The sequence below is a fragment of the Platalea leucorodia genome (genome assembly GCF_965183815.1).
Source record: "Platalea leucorodia genome assembly, chromosome: 7".
In the NCBI taxonomy this organism is placed as follows: domain Eukaryota; kingdom Metazoa; phylum Chordata; class Aves; order Pelecaniformes; family Threskiornithidae; genus Platalea; species Platalea leucorodia.
The window spans coordinates 73,226,415-73,249,076 of record NC_138829.1 but is presented as its reverse complement, the minus strand read 5'-3'; the positions used below and the strand labels follow the sequence as shown (position 1 = coordinate 73,249,076).

At 56.9% G+C, this 22,662-nt stretch overlaps 2 protein-coding genes across 3 annotated transcripts in view; one reads left to right on the top strand and one right to left on the bottom strand.

The window, feature by feature from the left end:
* Positions 1–487: 487 nt before the first annotated feature.
* SYT12 (synaptotagmin 12) lies at positions 488–6,923 on the top strand (the record flags this gene model as incomplete). The annotated part of the gene is made up of 7 exons (XM_082317274.1): positions 488–530; positions 2,147–2,340; positions 2,682–3,074; positions 5,175–5,390; positions 5,487–5,607; positions 5,838–5,971; positions 6,750–6,923. The coding sequence occupies exons 1-7, from the start codon at positions 494–496 to the stop codon at positions 6,921–6,923; spliced, it is 1,269 nt and encodes a 422-aa protein (XP_082173400.1). The 5' UTR covers positions 488–493.
* A 3,282-nt stretch (positions 6,924–10,205) lies between these two features.
* IGHMBP2 (immunoglobulin mu DNA binding protein 2) overlaps positions 10,206–22,662 on the bottom strand; it is a 44,585-nt gene continuing 32,128 nt past the window's right edge. Inside the window, exons 10-15 of one of the 2 annotated variants that reach the window (XM_082318598.1) lie at positions 18,241–18,359; positions 17,299–17,393; positions 16,794–16,917; positions 13,863–14,696; positions 12,973–13,157; positions 10,206–10,542 (exon numbers count right to left, since the gene is read on the bottom strand). In XM_082318598.1, coding sequence (XP_082174724.1) covers positions 10,345–10,542; positions 12,973–13,157; positions 13,863–14,696; positions 16,794–16,917; positions 17,299–17,393; positions 18,241–18,359 — 1,555 coding nt within the window. In that variant the 3' untranslated portion in view covers positions 10,206–10,344. The other variant, XM_082318599.1, reaches the window with a different exon arrangement.

The window sequence follows — 22,662 nt, the reverse complement described above, 5'->3', positions numbered from 1 at the left end:
ATCATCCAGCCCTGCCGCGACCCCGAAGCGGGGCTGCTCCCCCGGCCCGCGGCCGCGCAGAGCGGCCCCGGGGAGGCCGAGGGAAGCCGTGCAAGGCAAAGCAAGATTTGAGCTGGAGAAGAGCTTAGAAAAGCAGCAAAGGGCTTAAAGGGCTCCTGGAGCGGAGACGTCCGCGCAAAGAGCGACAGAAAACGTCACCCATTAAACGCCCTGAGGTGAATCGTGCGGCTCTGCGTCCCGGCGTGGCCGCTCTCCTGGTTCCTGCGGGGTTTTCGGTCCCTCCTTTAGCTCCTCCGTTAGTGGCGGAGATGCTTTAGTGCAGGTTTGCGCTGTGCCTGCAAGAGGAGCCAAGGCCAGGAGCGATGGAGTGGGAGCAGCTATTTAGCATCCCTGCTAAAAAAATCAAAAGGCAGCTATTTTTTAATTTTTTCCCTTTATCTTAACTCACTGTCTCACGCATTGCAGGCTGTCCCGCTAGCGGGGAGCGTTTGCCATGGACAACGGGCACGTAAGCAGCTACCGCTTAAGCGGTGAGTACTCCTGAGCGAGCCCCGGGAAGGGTTTGGGGGCAGAGCCGGCCAGGGCTTGCACGCCGAGCTGCTCTCGGGGGGATTGCTGCTCCTCCCTGCTTTCTGCAGGAGGAACCCTTTGCTGCACCTGCAGACAGGGTTTAGTTCCCCAATGCGAGGGGAAAACCCTTAAAACCCCCAAGCTTTCCAGCCTGTGGTGCTCAGCCCTGGAAGGGGGGCGGCTACGAGCAGGAAGCGGGTTTCCAGCTCCGCTGGGGTTTGTACCCGGAGCTATTCCGAAGTGGGAGCCAGTACAGGGTTGGTTTGTACCCGGAGCTATTCCGAAGTGGGAGCCAGTACAGGGTTGGTTTGTACCCGGAGCTATTCCGAAGTGGGAGCCAGTAAAGGGTTGGTTTGTACCCGGAGCTATTCCGAAGTGGGAGCCAGTAAAGGGTTGGTTTGCCCTGCTTTTGCCCCCCTGCCGTAGCAGGAGCGTGCAAACTCCTTGGAGCCGGATGGCACTGACCCCCTCCGTGCGCAGGAGCGCCCCAGAAAGCTGCAGCGCTTCCCCAGCCTCCGCAGCCGGGGCGCGGGGGACAAACCACAGCCCTGTGCGGATCGTGAGGGGCTGCGGTTGGGGTGGAAGAAGCAGGATCTGGCTCCTACCCCAAGCCTTTATCCCGAGGGGTCCCGCTGGGCTGCTCCTGGCCCTCGGGAGGGATCAGAATGAGGTGCTTTGGGTGCAGATATTGGTTGCTTTTGCTGCATCCCTTTGCTGGCTCCTGCCGAGGAGGTCTGGGGCGGGGGGAGCAGCGGGTTGTCCCTCTGCTCGGATGCGATGTGGGAGTAAGCCTGGCTTGGGCTTTTTCTGGCTCTGAAGCTGCTGCCGAAGGAGGGAGCGCCGCGGCGTGACGCGGGAGGACTCCCCGGCAGCGCTCTGTAATGAGAAATCTTTTTTTTTTCCCCTTTTTTTGTGTTACGCTGAGTGATTGGTGTTGGTTCGGTCGCTGGTGCGATGGAGGCTGGTGCAATGCAGCAACAACTGCTCAGCGTGCCATCGCAGGGCTGCCGCGTCCTCCCCGCTCCGCAGCCGCAAGCCCGGGCTTTCTCCTCCCTGGATCGCAGCAGCAGCAGTCGGGGGGGCTCCCCCCTTTCCAAAAGCTTTTTGCTTGGTGGTTTTCTGTTTTTTTTTTTTCCTTGTTTCTGGATTTTCTTGGCATCCCCTGCCCGTGGGAAGCCAGGCAGCAGCGAGGGTTTCCCCGTGGTGGCAGGGGCGATGCAGATGTGCGCTGAGCACATCTGTAAGCGGGACGGCTCCGCAGCTGGTGAGGGGCCCCCAGCGCCCCGGGGCGACGCAGCCGTTCACCCATTTCCCCCGGTTGCTGGGGAGCGGGGCTGACGTACGCGTGCGCTTCGCCTCCCAGGAAAGCAAAGCGAGGACGATGATGTTTTTGGCTGGCAAAGCTGCTGCCCGACACCATTTGCAACCCGACCGAGGGAGAGGCTGGGGTTTATCCCCCCCTTGGCCGATCCCATCCTCGTAGCTCAGAGCTGAGTTTCTGGCGTGGGAGCAGCAGAGGATGAAGCCCCTGGCCCGGGGCCGCGGCCAGCTGACGGTGCCTCTTGTCGCCCCGCAGTCGCCACGAGCCCGCCTCGGTGGGAGATCGGCATCTACGCCGCCGGCGCCTTGGCGCTGCTGGGGATAGCCGCCGTCAACCTCTGGAAGCTCTGGCGCTCCGGCAGCTACCCGGCGCCTTCCCCCTTCCCCAACTACGACTATCGCTACCTGGAGCAAAAGTACGGGGCGGCGTGTTCAGACGTTAAACACAAGGTAAAAGGGCGAAAAGTTTGGCTCGCCTCCTTTCCCTTTGCAATCCGCAAGCTGCTGGAGGGGCAAAAATATCACCCGCATCCTCTCCCGGGGGGAAAAGCAGTCGGAGACGACCTGGTGCTGCTGGAGAGGTTGGGGGATCGGCGCGGAGCTGTGAACAGGGCTTGGGAGCTGCAGGCGGCGCAGGCTTTGCTGCCGCGGCAGCTTGAGGCCAAGCAGGGGCCGTCAGGCATCCAAAAAGGCGGCAGCGAATCCCAGCTGTCCCCGGCTCTGTGCGAAGGGATGGCATTGCATCGAAGGGAGGGGATTGCATCGCCTGGTTTTCCTTTCCCTGTTCGCAGCGAGGGATGGCCCCGGGCTCGCAGAGGGCGCTGGACAGGACCTCACCCATCCGCCGGAGCAGCCTGCGGGCAGACGACACCTTCGAGAGCATTAACGAGCTGGGCAGCCTGGAGCTGATGAGCAAAGACCTGGGCTTGGCCCCCTACGGCCCTCTGAAGAAATCCATCTCGGCCGACTCCCTCAGCTCCATCTCCTCCATCGGGAACAACTTTGGGCAGGATTTCACGGTGGGGCAGGTGGAGGTCTCCATGGAGTACGACGGGAAGGCGGCCACCTTGCACGTGACGCTGCTGCAGGGCAAGGACCTGCTGGAGAAGGAGGACGCTCGCTTCGAGTCCTGCTTCATGCGCATCAGCCTGCTCCCGGCCGAGCAGATCGTCGGCATCTCCCGGGTGAGCCGCTCGCCCCTCTTTGCACGAAAACGCTGCGGGTACGTGGCGTCGCTCGCTTTTTGGTGGCAGCACCCCTCGGCCGAGCTCCCCAAGACGGCGACGGGGCCTTGGGAGCAGGGAGGTCCGGACGCGCTGGGGCTGGGCGCAGTCGGCGCAGGATTTTTGGAGCCCCGCTCGGGGGGTTGCGGCGTTCTGCGGTGCGGGGTGTCCGGATGGGTTTGTGCATCACAGACCCGGCAGAGGCAGAAATTTTTCCCTCTTGCCTGGGATGTGAGATGACCTTGTTGTCTTGAGCGTGGCTCGCGGCAAGTTTTCCTGCTCGACTTCCCCTGGGCCGGGGATGCTGCGGAGGAGGACGCAGTCTGGGGCGGGATTTGGGGAGCGGCGGCCTTCTGGGCACGCGCTGCCGGCGTCGCGCCCCGGCCCCGCACGCTTGACTCGCGCTAAGGAAGCCCGAGCGCGGAGCCCCGCAGCCGCCTCTCCTCTCTGCGGCAGCCGCGGCGCCGGGACGCGGCGGCCCAGGAGCCGGGCGGCTGCACCGGCTCCGGCAGGACCAGAACCAGGGGTGTTTGGGGGCAAACCCTCCCTTTTCAAGCGCCCCAAAAGCTGCTCTCGGAATGCAGGAGCCTCGGTTTTCTTTCAGCAGCTGCTTTTTGCAAAGCTCAGGGTCAGCCGGTTTGATTTAATCGGGCTCTTCCAGGCAGGAGCAGAAAGCTTCATCCCGCTAACGAAACCTTTCCACGGGGGTGGAGGTACCGCTCCAGCGAGCACAAAACCACTGCCTTTAAAGTATTTCCACAGCGCCCTTTTAAGACCATTTTCCATCCAGAGATCAGGCTCTTTATTTATGCTCTGGAGATATTTATTATTTAGCATCATGATTTATAATTCACCAGCGCTATTTACCCTCTTTTGCTGTCCTGAGACAAGTCATAAAGACACATTGGGTTCTTTGCCTTTAATGCTTTACAGTACTTATGGTTTGGCTTTTTTGTTTTTAAATAGCCGCTAATATTTCAGTTGTACCTTTCATCCAGCGATCCCAAAATATAATGTGGCTGCAGCCAGCCAGCCCTCAGGGCTACAGAGAGCGAGGTACCGCCTCGCCGGCTGCTTCGTGTCCTTCATCCAGGGATGGAGCACGTCTAGGAGCAGGCAGGCAGACAGACAGACAGACAGACAGACACGAGGAAGCCCTCGGGATGAGAAGACCCATCTCCCCACCGCTGCTGGGGAGTCCCGGCGGCTCGGGGTGATGAAGCCCGACGGGTTCAGGGCCGAGCCCCCCGCTCCCGCGGTGGGATCCCTTCTCCACCGCAGCACCCGGCGTTGGATGGGTGGCGGGGAGCGGGTGGCTCCGCTTTGCTCCGCACCGTCCGGGGCTGCGGCTTTCCATCCCGCGGGAGCGCCAGGCCTCCTTTCAGGACAAAACCCTGATTTCTGGGTGGTACCTTGGGTGCCCAAAGAAATAGGGCTGGGGTAGGGGAAAACCAGTCTCTAAAGGCCTGATTTCAGAGCAGTTCCCCCACCAGCACTCTGGGACCAGGTAGTGACCAGCACCCTGCAGGATGGGGCCCTGGGGAGTTGCTGCTGCATTTGCTCCAAGTGAACCATGTGATCTAGAGATGATGTCTGGCAAAAAGCATCGTCCCCATTTGGCGCGTGTAGGGCTTGCGAAGCCCGCCGGCTCCGGCTCGGAGCGGGGCTGGGGTTGCACCCCCTCGGCCAAATCCTGTAGCCTGGAGCGGCCGAGCCGGCCGCACATCCGAGCTCCAGGGCGCAGGGATGCCTGGCTTTTGCATCTGACAGCACCAGAGCAACCTTAAATTGTTAATTAAAAGAATTAATAGGCAACAGGGCAGGCCACAGCCCCTATTTTGTACCCCAATCGGCAAGCGGCTGCTGCGGTCGGGTGGGAAATAACTTTTGCCCGCGTGGAGGCTGGGACCCGCCAGCTCCTTCGGGCGGGGGCATGCCCTGCTCGCGCCGCCCAACGCCGCATGCTCCTTGCGATTCCCACGGGAGAGACGGGGTAGATCTCGGATGCAGCCCCCAAACCTGGCACGCATCAAGGCAATCCCCCCCGCTTCCCTGCGGCAGATTCAGCGCAGCGCCTACGCCGTGGCCTTCGACGAGCGCTTCTCCATCCCGCTGGACCCGGCGGCGCTGGAGGAGAACAGCCTGCGCTTCTCCGTCTTCGGCATCGACGAGGACGAGAGGAACGTCAGCACCGGCGTGGCCGAGCTCAAGCTCTCCGACCTCGACCTGGCCGCGCGTCCCTTCAACGCCTGGCTCTACCTGCAGGACATGAACAAGGTGAGCAGGGCGGCCCACCTCCCACCTGGGATTTTGGGGGGTTTCTCCTCCCTGGCGGGCTGGGACTGATGGGCGATGGCACGCTGTGTCCCGCAGGCGGTGGACACGGTGGGGGAGATCCTGCTCTCCCTGAGCTACCTGCCCACGGCCGAGCGCCTGACGGTGGTGGTGGTCAAAGCCAAGAACCTCGTGTGGACCAACGGCAAAGTGACCGCAGGTGAGCAGGGGCTGCCTGGTGGGCGCGGGGGCCTGGGTCTTCTGCAGGCGGGAGGTGGGCTTTCATCCTGGCTTAGCCTGCCACGCTACACGGGTATTTATCGGAGTGGCTCCCGTTGAGGACGGACCCGACCAGGAAGGTCCACCAGAGAGGCTTCCCCCCACTTTCTCCACGTCGCAGGGCAAACGCATGACTGACCCCGGGGCTTTTCTCTCCCCCCACCCGAGCAGATCCCTTCGTCAAGGTGTACCTGCTGCAGGACGGGAGGAAGATCAGCAAGAAGAAGACAGCGGTGAAGAGGGACGACACCAACCCCGTGTTCAACGAGGCCATGATTTTCTCGGTGCCGGCCATCGTGCTCCAGGTCCGTCCCGGCTGGGGGGGCACGGCGCAGCCGGGGGGGGGGGGCACATCCCATCGAGGTCCCCAAATCCCTGCGCTAGTGAGGGCTTCCTGGGGCGCGAGGGGCTCGGGGGATCATCGGAGCCGTGGGGTGGGGGCCATATATGTGCATGTTTGGCTGGGGGGATGTACGTAGGGGCTATAGGGGATGTGTACGTATGGGGCATGTGTGTGTATAGGGGATGTGCGTACGTGATTTTTGAGTACGTGGGGAGATGTGAATGTGTGGCTGTTGGGGGGGATGTGTGTGTGGGTTGGGGGATACTGGGGGATGCACATGTACAGGGTACGGTTGTGTCTGTGGACGGGTCATATACGGGTCTAGGGGATGTGGGAGAAGTAGGGGGATGTGTAACTGGTGGCGAGGTGTAGCAGGATGCATATATATGGGGTACGGTTGTGTAGGGGGATAAGTATATACAGTTTGCAGGTGCGGGGTATGAACGGGGTATGGGGGGGTGTATGAATGGGGTGGGGGTGGAGAGGGGTGTGTAGGTACGGGGTATGGCCGTTTTCATGGATGTGTAGGTACGGGGTATGGCTGTTTTTGTGGATGCGTGTTTACAGGGGGAGGGATATAGGGGATGCGTATGTATGGGCTAGTATTGGGGGGTACGCTGTGTGTGCCTGTGTGGCTGGGGAGGGTCGGGGATATGTACGTACGGGGGGCGGCGGCAGCGCGAGCAATGCAGCGGCCGCTCTATGCCGGATCGTTGCGATGGCCTCGCGCTCCCCCGCAGGACCTCTCCCTGCGGGTGACGGTGGCCGAGTGCGGCGAGGACGGCCGCGCCGACAACACGGGCCATGTCCTGATCGGCCCGGCAGCCAGCGGGATGGGCATCACGCACTGGAACCAGATGCTGGCCACGCTGAGGAAGCCCGTCTCCATGTGGCACCCGCTCCGGCGAAACTAGGCTGCTGGCGGGGAGCCCGTCGCGCCCCGGCGTCCCGCACCCCGACACCGGCTCTGCCCCGGGGACAGCGGGCAGAGGGGGGTCTGCCCGGCCGGCGGCTCGGCTGGGAGCTGCCACAACACGGCGTTTGCAGCCGGGCAGGGCTTGAGCGAGACTTTGTAGCACTAAAACGGCAGAGCTGCCGGCGTGCCGCTGCCGGAGCATCTTGCTGCCAAAGTATTTGGAGGACGCGGCAACTCCTCGGCTGCGTCTCTCCCCACCCAGGTCGCCCTCGCATGCGCTGGGGGCTGCGAACGGACCCGCTGAGAAAGGAGCCCTCCCTTCAGATGGACCAAAACCAGCACCCACCTCCCCAAACCGCTGCCGGGTCGCCAGCCGGGCTCCCGAGCATCCCACGTGCTCCCCGGCGGACCCCGACATCGGTGGGGCCCTCGAACGCGGACCCCGAGGGCGCCCGGGGAGGGGGTGGATCTCTTTGGAAGGCGGTTTGTGGTCAAACGGGGAAAAATGGAGAGGGGGTTGATAAAGTGCCGGCACGGCGTGGTTTCTCTCAGCGTGTGTGGTTTTTCTGTTGGGTTTCGGAAGGATTTTGGTACGCTGCACTGGGGCTGAACGTCTCCAGTGAGAATGGGAAAAGAGAAATAACAGCAGAAAAAGCATTTGTTGTTATATACGGTTTTTCCTTCCATCTTTTTCCAGGCAGAGTAAATCTCTGCCCATCTCCCTGCTGGCTGCAGAGGGGTCTGGACTTGACGAGTGGTTTTTCAGCCTCTTGAGGTTTGAGGTCAGATCCAGGCTGAGAGTCATCCCCCAACGGTCCAGCGTGGCTGGGGTCAGCGGTTCCCACCCCAGCCCCTCTTCCCAGCTGAACTAACCCTCAGGGCTGCTCCAACAGCGCGGCAAAGTCCTGCTCTTTTGAGGCGAATCTCGCGACTGGGGGTTACTTTGTACAGCTGTTGGTCCTGGAGTCACGCTTTGACTTGCTCACCCCAAAGCTCGCTTGTTTTATCCGAAATCTGGGTGCAGAGGAAGGCCATGGACCTGCGACCGAAGGCGGACGTGAGATACCCCTAATTTCAGAGTTTTTAAGCCCAACTCCTGTTTCAGGGGGAAGGGAGGGGAAAAATCTGTTTGGATCCTGTCTGCTCGTGGGCTCCTGGCCCAAGCAAGGAGCAGCCCCTGGGCAAGGTTTGGGGTTTTTTGGGGAGCCGATGCCCACTCGGCTTTCTGGGGGTGACAGCTGGAGGGCTGTGAGGGGCTCCCCAATGGCACGGGCTGGCGGGCAGAGGATGCCCTGGGGACGCATCCCTCGCTTCAGCCGGAGCCTTGGCTCTTCCCTGCCTGCAGAATGCTGGTGGGAAGCCAGGCAGGGGTGAGCACGGCCAGGGATGTGGTTGCTTGAATGATCTGAGCAGGGGAAAAAAGTGTGAATGAGCCACTTATCCCTGATTAAAGCTAACACCGTGGTGGTACCCGGAGCTGGCAGCAATTTTCCTTTCTGCTCATCTGCCTTCTCTGCCTGACCTTCGCTTTGGGACGAGGCTGCGATTTCTGTGTCGCGTCCTCCCCCTCCGCAGCCCCTCGCAGGCACTGCTCCGGCTCTTCCCCCCGTATATGCCCGCACCGCTCGCCGCTGCACAGATTTTCTTCTCCCGTGCTCCATCTCTGCCCCCTCCCCACCTTTCCCTCCCGGAGCCCCGATGTCCCATCTGCTGCCGCGAGCCGGTGCCATCCCTCCGCGGGCCGACGCACGGCCGGCCCCGGGGACCGAGGCATGAGGTTTGCCCGGGACTGGGGCTGCAGATGGAGGGTTTTTTTGAAGGATGAGGTTTACTGACAGATGAGGAAGGTTTTTTTTGGAAAGTGTTCACAGCCAGTACCAACAGGCACTGCAGTTTGGGGGAAAACTGGCTTATTAGCTACCTCATCCAGCACTTGGGAGGAGGGACAGACATGGAAATGCTTGGCTGTCTTGCAGCCCCTGCAAACTGCTGAGCCTTTGGTCAGGATGAGATGAGTGCCTTCCACTGGTGCCGCAATCACCGCTGGGCAAGCTCTGCGGTGCTCAGTCCCAGAATGATGGGCCGTGTGTGGTTTGGGGCTTTTTATTGTGCCCCTCTCCAGCCACTCCTCTGTCGAGGCAGCTCGGCCCCTTTTCCTTCACCCTGGGGCCTGCATGTGCCACCCTGGGGACAAAAAGTGGCTTCTTGAGCTATTCCCCAGGGGGTGGCGGACCCCGTGCGATGCATCGGTACCCGCTCGGAGCCATCAAGGAGAGGGGATACGGCCGGGGGCTGGGGTGGATGGAGAGATGCTTTGGAGATGTGGCTCAGCAGGCAGAAAACAACATGGGAGATGGGTTAGTTTTGGGGGGTACAGGAGTAGGGAACGCGTCGGGACGGGTGACGCTGAACCGAGGCTCCCTCCTGCCTGGGAGGGCTGCACAAAGCTCGTATGGCCGTACCCTGCCTTCGCTGCTGCCGGCTGTCGCAGTGGCCATCGGCCTCCAAGGAGCTTTGTAGCAAGGGCAGGACAGGGAAAAGAAACGCGTCTCCTCGGCAGGTCTGGGAGGTGCCGGGGAAGGGAACGGCACACACTGGAGAGGGAGAGACCTCACCAGTGCTACCGGGAGGGCTGGCGAGCGAAGGCGGCGGACGGCGGCTCTCCCAGAGCAGCAGGCTGGGCGTTTCGGAGCAGCTCGCCGTGGTGCCAGCAAGGTAAGGACTCGAGGCCTCCCCATCCCCAGGCGCCCCGGAGCAGGGCTGAGCCCTGCATGGGCCCCATCCTGCTGCAGGGCAGAGGCCGGTGGGGCTGAGCCCGCGCCCCGCAGCCCCTTTGCACGGTGGGGAGGGGACGCGGCCCAGCTCTGCCTGCTCCCAAAGGGCAGCACGGGACTTCGGGTCTTGCCGGCTGCCGTGTGGCCGTGCCAGGCCATTCTAACTCCAAGCCGTGCTGGGAGGATTGCTAGACTGGGAAAACGGAGCTGGAGGCACCCATTTCCTTAGTCACCCTCCCTGGAGGAGAGGGTCACCCAGGGGTTTCAGTTCCTCCCACGCCCCCGCTCGCGGACATTTATCTTTTTACTGTAGCAGGGAGAAATGTCACAGCAACAGCTGATTGCTTTAGGTGTTTTAATCTCCGTCTTCACGGGCATTCTCCAGCCCCTCTGTGCACATCCATTACTTTGTCAATAAGGATAACCAGGACAAATAAAGCTGCTCCCCTTCCTCCGACTCAGCTCTGTGGTTCAGGGAGGCCCAGCGACTTTATTCAGGCACACTGGCTCCAAGCTGTCTACCACCCAAAATGAGAGCTCCCATTTCCCTCTCGGGCTCAGCACAGCCCTGTAGCTTTAACAGCATCTTTGGTTTATGTAGCCTGACCCGTGACTTCAAGGTTAAAAAAGCAGCACTCAGGTCCTTCATTTCTCCTTGTCTTTCTTTTTGCTCTTTCTCTGGCTGGTCAGTTCGCTGAGCTTCTTGTCTAGGCGCCGCTGGAGATGGGCTCTCTTGGCTGGGTCCAGGGACTTGTCTTTGGAGCCGCTCCCGGGATAGAGAACCCCTTCTCTGCTGATCCTCTGCCGCGCGTGGGCCCTGGCCTTCTCCCCACAGCCGTGAACCTGGCGGAGAGAGAACCGACACTGGGGGCAGGCGGGAAACAGGGCAGTGATCGCGTACGTGGGAATCAGGCGATTTCATTCCTGGAGCCTGGAATTCCTCCTCCACCTGCTCTGCACGCCCCTAAAACCATCTCCTATTTATTTATAGCTCCTCTAACACGGAACGAAATACAAAGGTAATTTTTCTCCTTCTGGAATCTACACAGCAGGTAAATCATCCTTTTGGACGGTTTAAGTGTCTCCTTCCAAAACTTTAAACATCTGGGGGAAACTCACGCTCATCTGAACAGCTGGATCTGTCACGGTTCTCGCATCAGAGCTAGAAATAAAACTGAGCTCCCGATGACGTTCCCTGCCAATACAGAATGACTTGGGGGAAAAGGAGTGAAACAGGAAGGGTGACTTGGGAAATGAGAAGAGACTTTTTAGCCATATATCTGCTTCTTTAGTGCAATTAGATCTGTCTTCTGTATTGGAATCAGAAAAGCTTCATTATGCTAATTCTGTGCAGGCAAACCTTTTCCAAAACCCACCTGCGCTGAAGCCCAGGCCGTGTTTAAGGTGCATTAAGCCAAGTTCAGCACCATCCTGAATCATCTCCACCAGGTCTAAATTAGAGATCCTAAAAGCGTACCCCTTCTGCTTGGTCCATCCCAAAGTCATTGGATGTTTTCACGACCATAAGCTGATCGGAGGGTCCCAGCCCGTTCTTTCAGCGCTGTGACCAACCTTCCCGCCCGGTTAGTGCTGCTGGAGCAGGTTGCCAATGGCCAGGAATAGCCGTGCGCAGCGCCTGGCATGTGGCTCCTAGCCAGGACTGGGATTTCTGAGCCTGCTGCCCGATCTAAACCGGCCGTAGCTAACAGACCCTCCAGACCAGCTCTAAAGTGGGCAGTAATTCCTGCTCGGGAGGTGCTGGAGCGCAGGCTGAACATCATCCAGTGGGGTCCGCTGTGCTGTACTAGATGGGGAGGGGTTCAGCAGCTGGGGGCTGCTAAAGGGGGGCACGAGCGCTTTCTGAACAGGGACCCCCCATATGCAGAGGCTCCGGCCCCCCTGAGATGGCTCCAGGTACGCGCTAGCCCCGCTTAGGGCCAGGCATGGGTAGGAGGTCCCCGGCTATTTCACATCGACACCTGATAACATCTGGAAAAAGGGCTGAACTTTAAGAAGCAAGAAAAACTCGTTGCTGTGGATTTTATCCTTCCAATTGTTTCTCACTGGCGTTCTCATTACAATTCAGCAGGGAGAGGCGATTCTGCAGGAAATAAATTTATATCCCAACTGGATTGTGAATGACCATAAATACAACCATTCTTTGCCATGGAAACAGATAGTACTTGACAAGGGGAAAATCTATGCGGAGGATTTATAGGTCAGCTCGCGAAACGTTGCTAAGCTCCGGGAGGCTCCACGCGGCAAAGAGCTATGCCTGGGTGACGCCGGACGAGGGACGACGGGCATGGGAGGCTGTGGCTAAATGGAAAATCATCACCTCTCAGCCTGCGTACTCGTCACAGCCACCACCCAGCCACGCCAGCTCTGCCCGCAGGACTCAAACCCCGAGGCCAGCTTACCACAAAGCATCACGCTGCCAACCCTGGGGGTTTAAACTGCCTGCCTCTGCACCTGAACAGAAAGAAGCAGCCCGACACCAGTTTAACCTCAGTTTCCTTCCTTCCCAGATCTGGGGAGGAAAGGGCTGTCAAGCAGCTGCGGAAGAACAGCAAGGAAGGAGCTGTTGGCTCAGCGGCCACCGCAATGCTGCTCCCACAGAGGTGCAGGACGTTACAGGGCTGCTGAGATGCCTGCTCGAGAGTCCTCCGCCACAAGAAAGCAGAGCAGAGGAGGCTGAGGGACTGCTGTCGTTCAGGTATGGATGGGAGCTAAAGCTGAGGCGGCACAGTGCGGAGCCACGCAGCTCCAAGCCAGCAAGGCACTTAAGGAAATGCCTAATTGCTAAGCAGGCACGCAGCACTGCTCTGTGTGGGCTCAAGCCTTGACTTGTCCCCAGGTTGGAAAGGGAATCTGCAAAGAGCTGGGAATCAAGTGCCCAGGCTCCCTCAAGTCACTGCCTTAAGTCCAAGCCTCTTCATTTCTCCTCTCTGCTTGCTTTATCTGCACAACCCGGGAGTGTAAATGCCAGAGAATGGTAAAGACAGGCTCAAAGCAAGGGGGGAAAAAGGAAAAGCTCTCAGGAGGAGGTGTGCAGAGCCCACATGTTAATGCCTGGCAGCCCTTTCTACCTGCAGCTCTAGCAAAAGCTCTGGCAGAGAGGGTTTTGCTTTACCCTCCTTGCAAGGAAATCCTGCCTGGGGAGCTCGGTGGGGAAAATTCCCATGTTAAACCCATGCTGCTTGGCACATCTTCCTCCTCTCCAGCCCCCTCCGTGCTCAAACCCCTGGGCAGGCTGCCCGGCCCCACGCGTACCTCCGGGATGTGATGGCTGAGGCAGTAGCATCTGTTGCAGTGGAGGCAAAGCTGTCCCAGGGTTGTAACGCTGGCTTTGCAGCGGGGGAAGCTGCAGGTGTTGTCAGCTTTAACGACAGCAGAAATCAGAGCGTCGATATCTTCTTCTACCATGCTGTCTGCTCCACTCTTAACTGCTGGCTTGCCTGGGGAGAAGAAAGGGGAAGAGACCTGGCCACTTAACCACTGCTTAGAAGTTGAGAAGCAACCGGCAGCTACAGCCTGGGCTAGTGAGAAGCAGCACGGGTCCAGGGAGTCACCGTTTGCAGCGACTGGGATTTCAGCCCCTGTGAGACCTGTCGTGCCAGTATACTCTGGCCTGTGCTCACAGGCACTAGTAGGAGCTCGAGGCTCCCACCCGCAGCGTGCCTGGGTGCTTCCCCCTGCTAAAAGGGGGCTGGGGAAGAGGAAGGGACCATGTCTGGCAGAGAGGACGTCAGCTCCTGGTGGCTCAGTCTTCCCCTGCCTCTGCGTTTAGGAGCCAGCCACGTCCTTCAGTGTGGGCCAGGTACTCCTCTTAGCTCCTCTCCCTACATTTGGGAGCCTCCCATCTAACTCCTGAGCCTCTCTTCCTGGGAAAGGGTCCCCAGTGTTTTTCTTTCAACTTAAGAAATGTGCCTCCAGGCATCCAAACCCCCTCTCCCCCAGATGCTGCAGCCAACTGATGCACACTCCTGCCAGTTCTCACATCTCTGCAGTGACAAGCATCAGAGAGCTTTCCAAGAGGCACATCCCATGCTCCACACGTGCAGACAAATCCCAAGGCCTGGAGGCAAAACCATGGGGATTAAGTAGCACAATCCATTCAGGGAAGACCATTAATTGTGCTGCTTACGAAGAGAGCGACCTACCTTTGGCTTTGCTTTTGTCTTTTTTCCTGCTGCTGCCCTGAAGGCTGGCACTGGGCTCCTGAGCCTCCCTCGCTGCCTCCTCCCGCCTGGCTTTCTCCCTCTGAACTCTCTCCAGGTGCAGGGTTTTCAGGTCCACTTCCCCTGAGCTCTTGCTGCTTCTTCCTGGCTCGGCAGGGACGGGAGTTTCCCTGCTGGGATGCTGTGGCTGAGGAAGGGGGAGCTGCTTGCTGGGGGGGGCGGCTGTGGGGGGCAAAGGCTCGGCAGGCTCTTTCTTGCGGACGCTGATGTACCGGTCCCTCCCTTCCCCGCTGCTCACGTGCTGCAGCCCGTACTCCTCTGCCATTAGGTGAACCAGCATCCGATCGTGAGAATTGAGGGACGGGGGGAAATCCAACTGCGTCTCGCTGCTCTCTAGGAAGGCCACCAGCATGGCCTTGAATCTGTCAGCGATGCCATTTGTCCCTGGGCTTTCTCTCCCAGCTCCGCTTGCGTTCGGGGCGAAACGCGCTTCTGGCTTCTGACACTTTGGTTTGGTGGTTGCTGCTTTGAGTTTCCCCCCCAGAGGCAGCTGCGGTTTGGGGCCAGATGCTGCGGGGAGCTTTGCACCCTGCTGCTGCTCACCGCGGCCCTCCTGAGCGTAGTTTTCGGGCACGAGGTTGTCGAGGTACTCGAAGGCTGTGCGCACCTCCCCGTGCTGGCTGAAATAATCCACCAGCCGCTTCAGAAAGGCTTGGTTGCTGACGGTGCGGGTGTCACAGATGACAGCCACGTGGCGCCGGGCGCGGGTCACTGCTACGTTTATCCGCCGGTCTTCCGCAAGAAAGCCCACCTCGCCTGTGAGAAAGAAACCAAGGGGCTTAGGACTGTCAGTGGGTGCAGCGTTGGCCCCAGGTCTAGATTTGGCCCAAAGGATTGAAGGGTTGCTTAGCCAAAGGGTGGGAGCCAGCGTTTGCTGGACTCTGGTCCCTGACTCACGCCGTCACCTTCATCTTTCTGCCTCCATTTCACCACCTGCAAGCCAGAGCCAGGGCTCCCCACTTAGCTCCTGGGGTCGGGAGGAGGATGGATGACACGGGGAGAGGAGAAATATTTTCCTGGGTGGTCCATGACACAAGATCAGGCTGGGACCTGGGAGCAAATGCAATATGGAGCCAGGTGGAAGAGGCTCACCTTGCGACAGGAGAGGAACTGCAGGTAGGGGAATGCACCCTGTCCTATACAGCTCCCCCCTCCTGCCCCCAGACTCTCGGCGGGTTTACAGTAACAGCCATTTAGGCAACTCTGCAAGGTTTGCTTCTGCTCTCTGGCTATTTTCTCAAAGAAGAGCAGTAAGAGCTAGCAAATGCCAAGATGACTCAGTGAGGATCAGCTAGCGAGCAGGGTAGTGTGGGCGGCTTTTGAGTTTCCAGCTCCCGGGGATAAAGAGGAGGCCAGTCGGGAGGAAATTAATGCCTCCGCCGGTGCGGTGACCAGCCTGGCTCTGCTTCTGCCTCGCCTCGCCGTGGCTGAGCAGTCTAGTCTGAGCGGCCTTTGAGGAACAGGGTGTGGGCGATCCCTCTCTGTGCTCTGCAGCTTAGAGAATGGTTTCCAGTTTCTCTGATGTGGTTTCGCCTGACTGCAGGGGCAAGTCCAACTCCTCTGATCCGGCAAGAGGGCTTCCTGCTGGATCAGGAATGGCTGCAGAGCGCCAGGCACTGCTGTTCAAGGTCCCTGGCCTCCTCTGAGCTGAGAAATGCAGCTGCAGAAAGGGTATGGATTTCTCCCAAGGGTCTCAGAGGGCGCTAACAACATCTCTTGTGCCCCATGCAGACCAGAGCCATGCCCAGACACCACGAGAAGCTGCCTCGTGCCGCCAGGAAAGCGAGCGATTCCTGCACCGCATCTGAGCTTTGGCTGCTGCCTGTGCATGGGAAGGGGGCTGGGGGACGCACGCCTTCACGGAGGACACCAGCTCCCACTGAGCCAAGGCGAGGTGAGTCACTCATGAATAAGGACTATTCTTAGTCCTGTCCCCCACCTCCATTCTCTCCCCAACGCTGCTTTTCTTGCTCTAGGTTTTCTTTAAAAAAAAAAGAAAAAGCCTCCTCCTTCCATGCATCCTTTCCCCTTTTTTCCTCCTAGACATCAGCACTCCCAGCACATACACAGTGTCTCACCTTCAGCAGCATTGGCAGCAAAGGTAGCAGGGCAAGAGGCGTGTGTCACTGCGGGTTTGAAAAGGGCAGCGATCCGTGCACAGGAGAGAGGCGCTTCACGGAGCGGTCCCACTCATGCCCTCCGCTCGAGCTGGCTGCCACAAAACCCTTCAGCACGGGCCGATGGCTCTGCCAAAGGAGCCTCGTGGCTCCGGGGCACCAGCTTTTTTCCAGCTATTAAGTTTCACTGCAGTTGCTGATAGGAAAGAACTCGATTTTCCGCTCTAGATTTTGCTCCCAAAAGAAGCATTTTCTGCGCATGACTTGTAATGCCAGCTCCTGCTTGCTTTCTTCAGGGAAGTGACCCAAAATAGGCTCCAAACCCAAGAAATAAGCCCCTTGAATTTTCACCTTTTGCGGGAGGTGCTCAGCACCCCAGTAAACGTGGTGCTAATCTGACATGTGCCATTCTTAGGACCCCAGTTTAAATAATTTCTGAGGCCTCAATAGCCTGAAAACCTTCAAACTAAGCAGTCCTGGCTTCCTTTTTACCTGCTGCCTAGCATGGGAGCCTTCCTCTGCAACTGTGACAGCAAATATATTCGTTCATTAAAAAAAAAAAGGCTGAAAAGGAAGGTTCTTGCCAGTAAATTCATTCAGAGCAAAGTGCTAGAGACTGTCAGAACTGCAATTAAACCGCAGCACTTGGCAACACGACGAGCGACCTTTAGCAGTCCCACAGTTCCTATTTCTTTCCCATTCCCCGTGGAGTAACTCTCCAGCAGGGAACTCTTACCTTTCCTGTTGGATCTCACGAATGACAGGATCACTGCCTCTTTCTCTCTTCCTTGGAAACCATCAACTGATTTAATTTCTAGCTCTGGGTACCTGTGGCAAAGGTGCTCCCTTAGCATGTCCACCTGAAAAACATGCGATAGGTATCTTTTAAAGAAAAGCGCAAGGTGAAAAGGATTAAAACGGCACTGTTTTGGTAAAGTCCCTTCCTCTCAAACCCACAAGGATGAGCGCTCACATCTCCTCGAGGTCAAGCACTGACTCCTGAGGCTAGCAGTCGAAAATACCCGACTAACATTTCCCTCCATGGCCTCAAGCTGCTTAAATGTGGAGAAGCTGGCCACAAATGCTGATTACACAGTTTGGCTCTGCTGACTTGCCCCTCCATCTCTCTGAGGACGGTCTGGTATCACTCCCGGAGATGGCAAGGACTGAATCCACCTCTGTGCGTTTGCTCTGCGTGCATGCGGAAAGAGAGGGGAGATGCCAGGAGAGGGTCACCTCACCTGGAGGTTGTAGGGGGCTACAACAGCGATGTCCTGTGCCTTCACGCCAGCTTCCACCAAGGCCTGGATGTGCAAACCGGCCAGCTGCACCTCCCCTAGGGCAGAAAGCAGAAGGGGTGGTGATGGGAACCGGCTGGCAGGCAGAGGCCGAAGCACCAGCCTGGACACGCTGCAGCTCAGAGAAATTTGCCCACCTCCCCTTAAACAGCAAGGAAAAGCTAAGGGAAGTCCTGCCTGCAGTCCAGCATTGCGCCAGGGTAACGATTCCCAACCTGGCTGGCTCGGCTAGACGGCAATGTGCTACACAGCCCCATTCCCAGGGCTGCACAGCGCTTGCTTCTTGCCTTTCCAAGTCACCAGCTCGCTTAAGCTTAAGAAGAGCTTTCTGAACAGCACTTGGCTTTCTCTGGCCTTCCCGTATCAATCCAAGAAATCGAAGATAATCCAGGCAATGGATTATTCTCCCTCTGAAGCAAGACCCTAGACCTCACTAAAAATTCAATTCTCTATGCTGCAACTGAAAAAACTCCACCTTTCCTTTTTATTCTGCTTTTTCAAGTCCCCACATTTCTAAACCCCCATGATCAAATAAACAAGCTTCATGCTCAGATCCGTGTGCTCAGACCTTCCAGAGACTGCAGGAAGCCTGCCACAAGCAACTGGCTATTCAGGATGGTGGCTGGTTCAGAGAGATCTAATGAGGACAAGTTAAATACAAATGTGAACTATTTCACTAGTTTATTGGCTGGACTGACTTTACCCTCCATTTTGCAGCAAAACACAGGTTTAAAAATCCAGAATCTGCAGTATGCTGCTCCAAAAGGCTGCCTCCCAAATTTTGGGAGATGTGCATTTAATCCCCTGCTCAGAATCCCCGAGTTTTCTTAGACAAGTCTTTTTGGCTCTCAATTCTGGCCAACAAAATTTTCTGAATGATGGTACCTGGGTTCCCCTTAGACTGTTCATCCTCCACTTCCAGCTCAAACAGGCCACAGCCAGCAGTGTCTATGAGCAATAAGGGAATTGTGGTCTCTTCTGTAGAGGTGACGCCCGGCAGGTCCCTGCACAAGGTATTTGCGAAACGGTCAGTTAACAAGGCTGAAGTTACGCCAAAGGGATGATCAGCTGTGTTGTTGCTTAGTCCTCCCAACAACGCTGCAAGGACAGAGGGAAAACAGCTGGATATTGCTACCGAGGGACAAGGCTACAGACCAACAGCGGTGTCCTGTGGGGTGAAAATGCAGCAAGACTGGCTCTGGAGGTGGTGAAGAATGCCAGAAACTGAGAACTGAGGTTGCCCCTTTCTGCTCCACCAAGCTTGGGATCCCTTTGCACCTGCAGTGATGCTGCTGAAGAGCATGTCACCTACAGCAATAACTAAGCAGGGCCCTTTAGCTCTGGGAAGCTCCCAGCTCCAGGCTTCCTGGGTGCAGTGCCAGGACGGCAGCCAGAACCAACGGCACAGCCAGTCCCGAGGGGCCCAGGGGAGTTCGGCAACGCCAGAAAGCCACAGCTGAAAAGCCATTATTGCTCCCCACCATGGGAGTGCCGTTTAAATGCTCTCCCAAAATGCAAACAACGAGCTGAGGGCCCCGGAGGGTGTCACGGGGGCCAGCCAGCAGTGCTGAGAGCTTTCTCACCAGCCAGTTATTGCAAGGCAAGGGTACAGTGTGTGGGTGTTAGTGTCTCACTTAAATGGTCTCAAACAGGAAAGATACGCAGACCTAGGGAGATGTGGCAGCTGCTTTCTGCTTTTTACGGTGTTGAGAAGAGAGAAGGAGTGCCTGAAGTATTACCAGAGATTTGACAGCAGTGCTGTCGGGCAAGAGAAGCAAGCACAGCACAAGGAACCACAGAGGAATTGGGTTTTCACATCATTTCTACATCTAAAGCTGCTGCATTCAAAAAAAATATGAATAAACCATATTTTAATACCCAAGGAAGTTGCTAGCTGAATTCGTAGCCTAGGAAGGGGACAGGCGACGGAGGGCAGGAACGGAAAGCCTGGAGATGGCAGGAGAGCTCTGAAACAACGTGTTACTGTACATCATGTACAAACCATGGAGAGCTGGGACTCCGGAGAGTCTGCAGATAAACAAGGCAGACGGCAAGCCATCCAAAAGGAGGATTACCTCCAAATGATGGGCGGGGAAGTGAGGGCAAAGGCAGTTTCCAGTTCAAGACAAGCCCCCAGCTGCAGCCTCTCCTTCCCAGGACTCCCGGCACTGCACGTCTGTTCCTCTGCATTTGTATGCCACCGACGGCCCTCGCTTCCCGTGGACTCTGGACATTACTCGCTCCATTGACAACAAAATTCTCCTCTCCCGACTGGAACTCCTTTTTCTCCTGTCTGAAGCTATTGCTGTTGTAATGCACGGCCAGGAAGGTACGGCCGTCGGTGCAGCTGTGACAGGGAGCAAAAGAGCCCCGGGTGCACCTTCCCCAGCCCTATGGCGAAGCAGAGCCCAGAGGAAGAGCTCTTCCCCTGGCTTTGGGGACTGACTGCCTCAGCCCAGCGACTGGGTTCAAACGGAGACACAAGGTACCTTCCTCATTTCAAGGACTGCAGGGACCAGCAACCAGCTTTACTTTCCATGATCTCCTCTGGAGCGGGGCCACCTCCAGTTCCCCGTTAGAGCGTTTCCTCCCCTGTGGATGGTACGACAGGTTTATCTCCCTCTCTTTGTAACGTCAAACCTAACAGGCTTCTCATCTCCTTTAGACCTGCCCCGCTTACTGTCCTGCCACTGTCCACATCTGTGCAGACAAAAGGCTTTGAGCAAAAGGCAAGTCCTCCATGCAGACAATCCTGATTCTTTGCCTACTTCCAGTGGCCACTGTGAAAGCCCTTGCAGCATCTCTCAGTGCCAGGAAAAATCTCGACCCCAGGAACATCGCTTTAGAGAAGTAATTATCTACATAAATTTTTCAGGAGAGAGAAGAATTCATGCTCTTCTAAGTCAGGGAGATTGCAGCAGAACTGGCTGTTGCCTTGCAGAAAAGCTGTCCAGTGCTTTGCTATCCCTTCAGGATGAAGGGGAAAGGCACGTCTCCCACCTGCTGCAAACCAGCCCAAGCTGCACAGATGGATTTTCGTTCCTGGAGAGATTCTTGGTCTGTGATGACAAACCAGGTTGTCCCTGCAGCACCCAGGCACCCCGTGCTTTGTCTGGGAGGAGGTGATCCCAGCTGGGCGTGTTGCACATCGCAACCCAGGGGCATTCTGGCTTCTGAGCATCTTCCAGGTCTCACACTACTGGGGGGGTTCCCCCATATTCCCCATCAGCAAGGGGGTGTTAGCCCAAAAAAAGTGCTAAGGGAAGGGACACCTGACACTGTACTTGGATAAAAACTGACAGCAGGAACGGCTGGTGATTTGCAAACCGTCTTCTCACAGACTGAGTCACAAATTTTGAATGTGAAAAATACTGCTTGCAGGCTCTCTGACTTAATTCTGGAGATGTGCGGGGGTTTCTGATGTGCTTCGTCACCCATTTCAGAAGGAAGGGAAATTTGGGAAGAAGGTTTTGCTCCCTTGGAAATACTCTGCCCCTGAAAAGTTTCCTTGAGAAAAGATGGTGCTGCAGAAATCTCTAACAGATCACAGACCGAGAGTTCCCAAGCGCCTCCCATGTCAGAGCAAAAGTTGGTAAGGAAATATGAAGTTGTTCAGAGCAGAACTGCGCTTCTTCCAAAGACCAGTCTCTGTGCTTCAGGTAAAGGAGATGAGACTTGCATCAACAGTGCTGCTCAGGGAAAGGTCGTGGTGGGAGTGCAGCCTTGCTATCAGACATTGGGATTATACCCTGGAGAGTCGCTCTGAATGAAAGCCCACGGGTATCAGGCCTTACAAGTTCCGCTGGACCAAAAACTCCCTGCCACAATTTGCAGCAGCAGGTGTTTGTGCCTGGACCTCCTCCCAGCCACACATCTCGAGATTGGGACACGCTTCTTCAAGCTTCACCTCTCAGAACGGCACCGAGGCCATTGTAAATTCAAGGCTAGAATACAGCCATGTGGGCTGGCTCTGCCAGCGCCAGAGGTGTGGCGGGGGCTACGGTCTGGATCACCCCAGTCAGATCTTTCTTCAAAGGAAGACCTCAAAACGCTTTCAGCAGCGACGGAGATCCCCCTCCTTGCACTGTGCGCGGGGACTCTTCAGGCTGCTCGCCCGTCACCCACCAGCCCTTAGGAAGGAGGGAACAAAAAGCTATAGACCCGGCGTTTGTCAGATGCTGTTGCTGCAATTGCAGCTGCAGCTGGGCTTTGGTGGCTTTCCCGTATGAGCAGGGAGCTCCTGTGGGCACTCGCCAGCCTTCCACTTCCCTAGGATGCTTCTGCTTAGAGGAGAGCTTTTCCTCGAACTATCAGAGCATAAAACTTACTTATTTCTTGCTCAGGTAAGGGATTAAGCAAATCATTTGGCCTAAGCCAACAAAAGACACGAGATGCTCACAAATATCATGAAGGAATTTGTACTAGCATCCCAGACGTGAGAAGATCAGGGTCCAATATCAAGCTCCTGCGTTACCTGGTCTCCTACAGAAGCACAGAAACTTTACAGGGTCCAGTGCCTGAACTGAGGATTGCTGTAGTCAGGCGATGCGTCAGCAGGGCTGGGGACTGGCAGCTTTGATTATGAGTTTAGAAACCAGCGTCTGTAGGAAAAAGCCCTGAGCAGGAGACTAAGCTGCACTGTGGACTGGAAAGAAAAACATTCACTCCTTCATCGGCTATAAAAATAAACCAGCTCATCAGAATAACAAAGTCGCCTGACTTCAACTTTTCAATTGGTTTCCTATTTTAATAGTTTCAAACCATTTTGCCTGGGGTTCTTCACTAGTTGCTATTTTTAATATGCAAAGTTAAATGGAAAAAAAGGCATGGCAAGGAACAAGAGCAATTGAGAAGAGGGTTTTGTACAGCACCGATCCTGGAATTAGATCCGTATGGCTAAAACATTGCTGATGAGTCCCGCCCATCTCAGCGGAGCTCCTCCTGGCAATAACGAACCGGCCTTGCCTACTCTTACCTACAGAACCCACCACACTCACCCCTAAAATTACAAACGTATACACAAATGTGTATATAAACCAAGAGAGAAGTCAGCATAGCTTCACTGGCGTAAGCTGAGCTGAAGCCTCGATAGCCCTGAAGCCTTAATGGAGAGCACACTGACACAAGCAGAAATCCCCGTGCTGGCGGCGGCGGATGCAGACGAGGGTGCCGGGGCTGTCCTGAACACAAAGCTTGCTCTTCCCACCCAGGCAGTATTGCTCGCACTGTTCACATGCAAGATTATTTTGAAACAAGTATGATAAAATGGCCTCTCCAGCTATCTCTGTCCAAAACTGGATCTGCTAT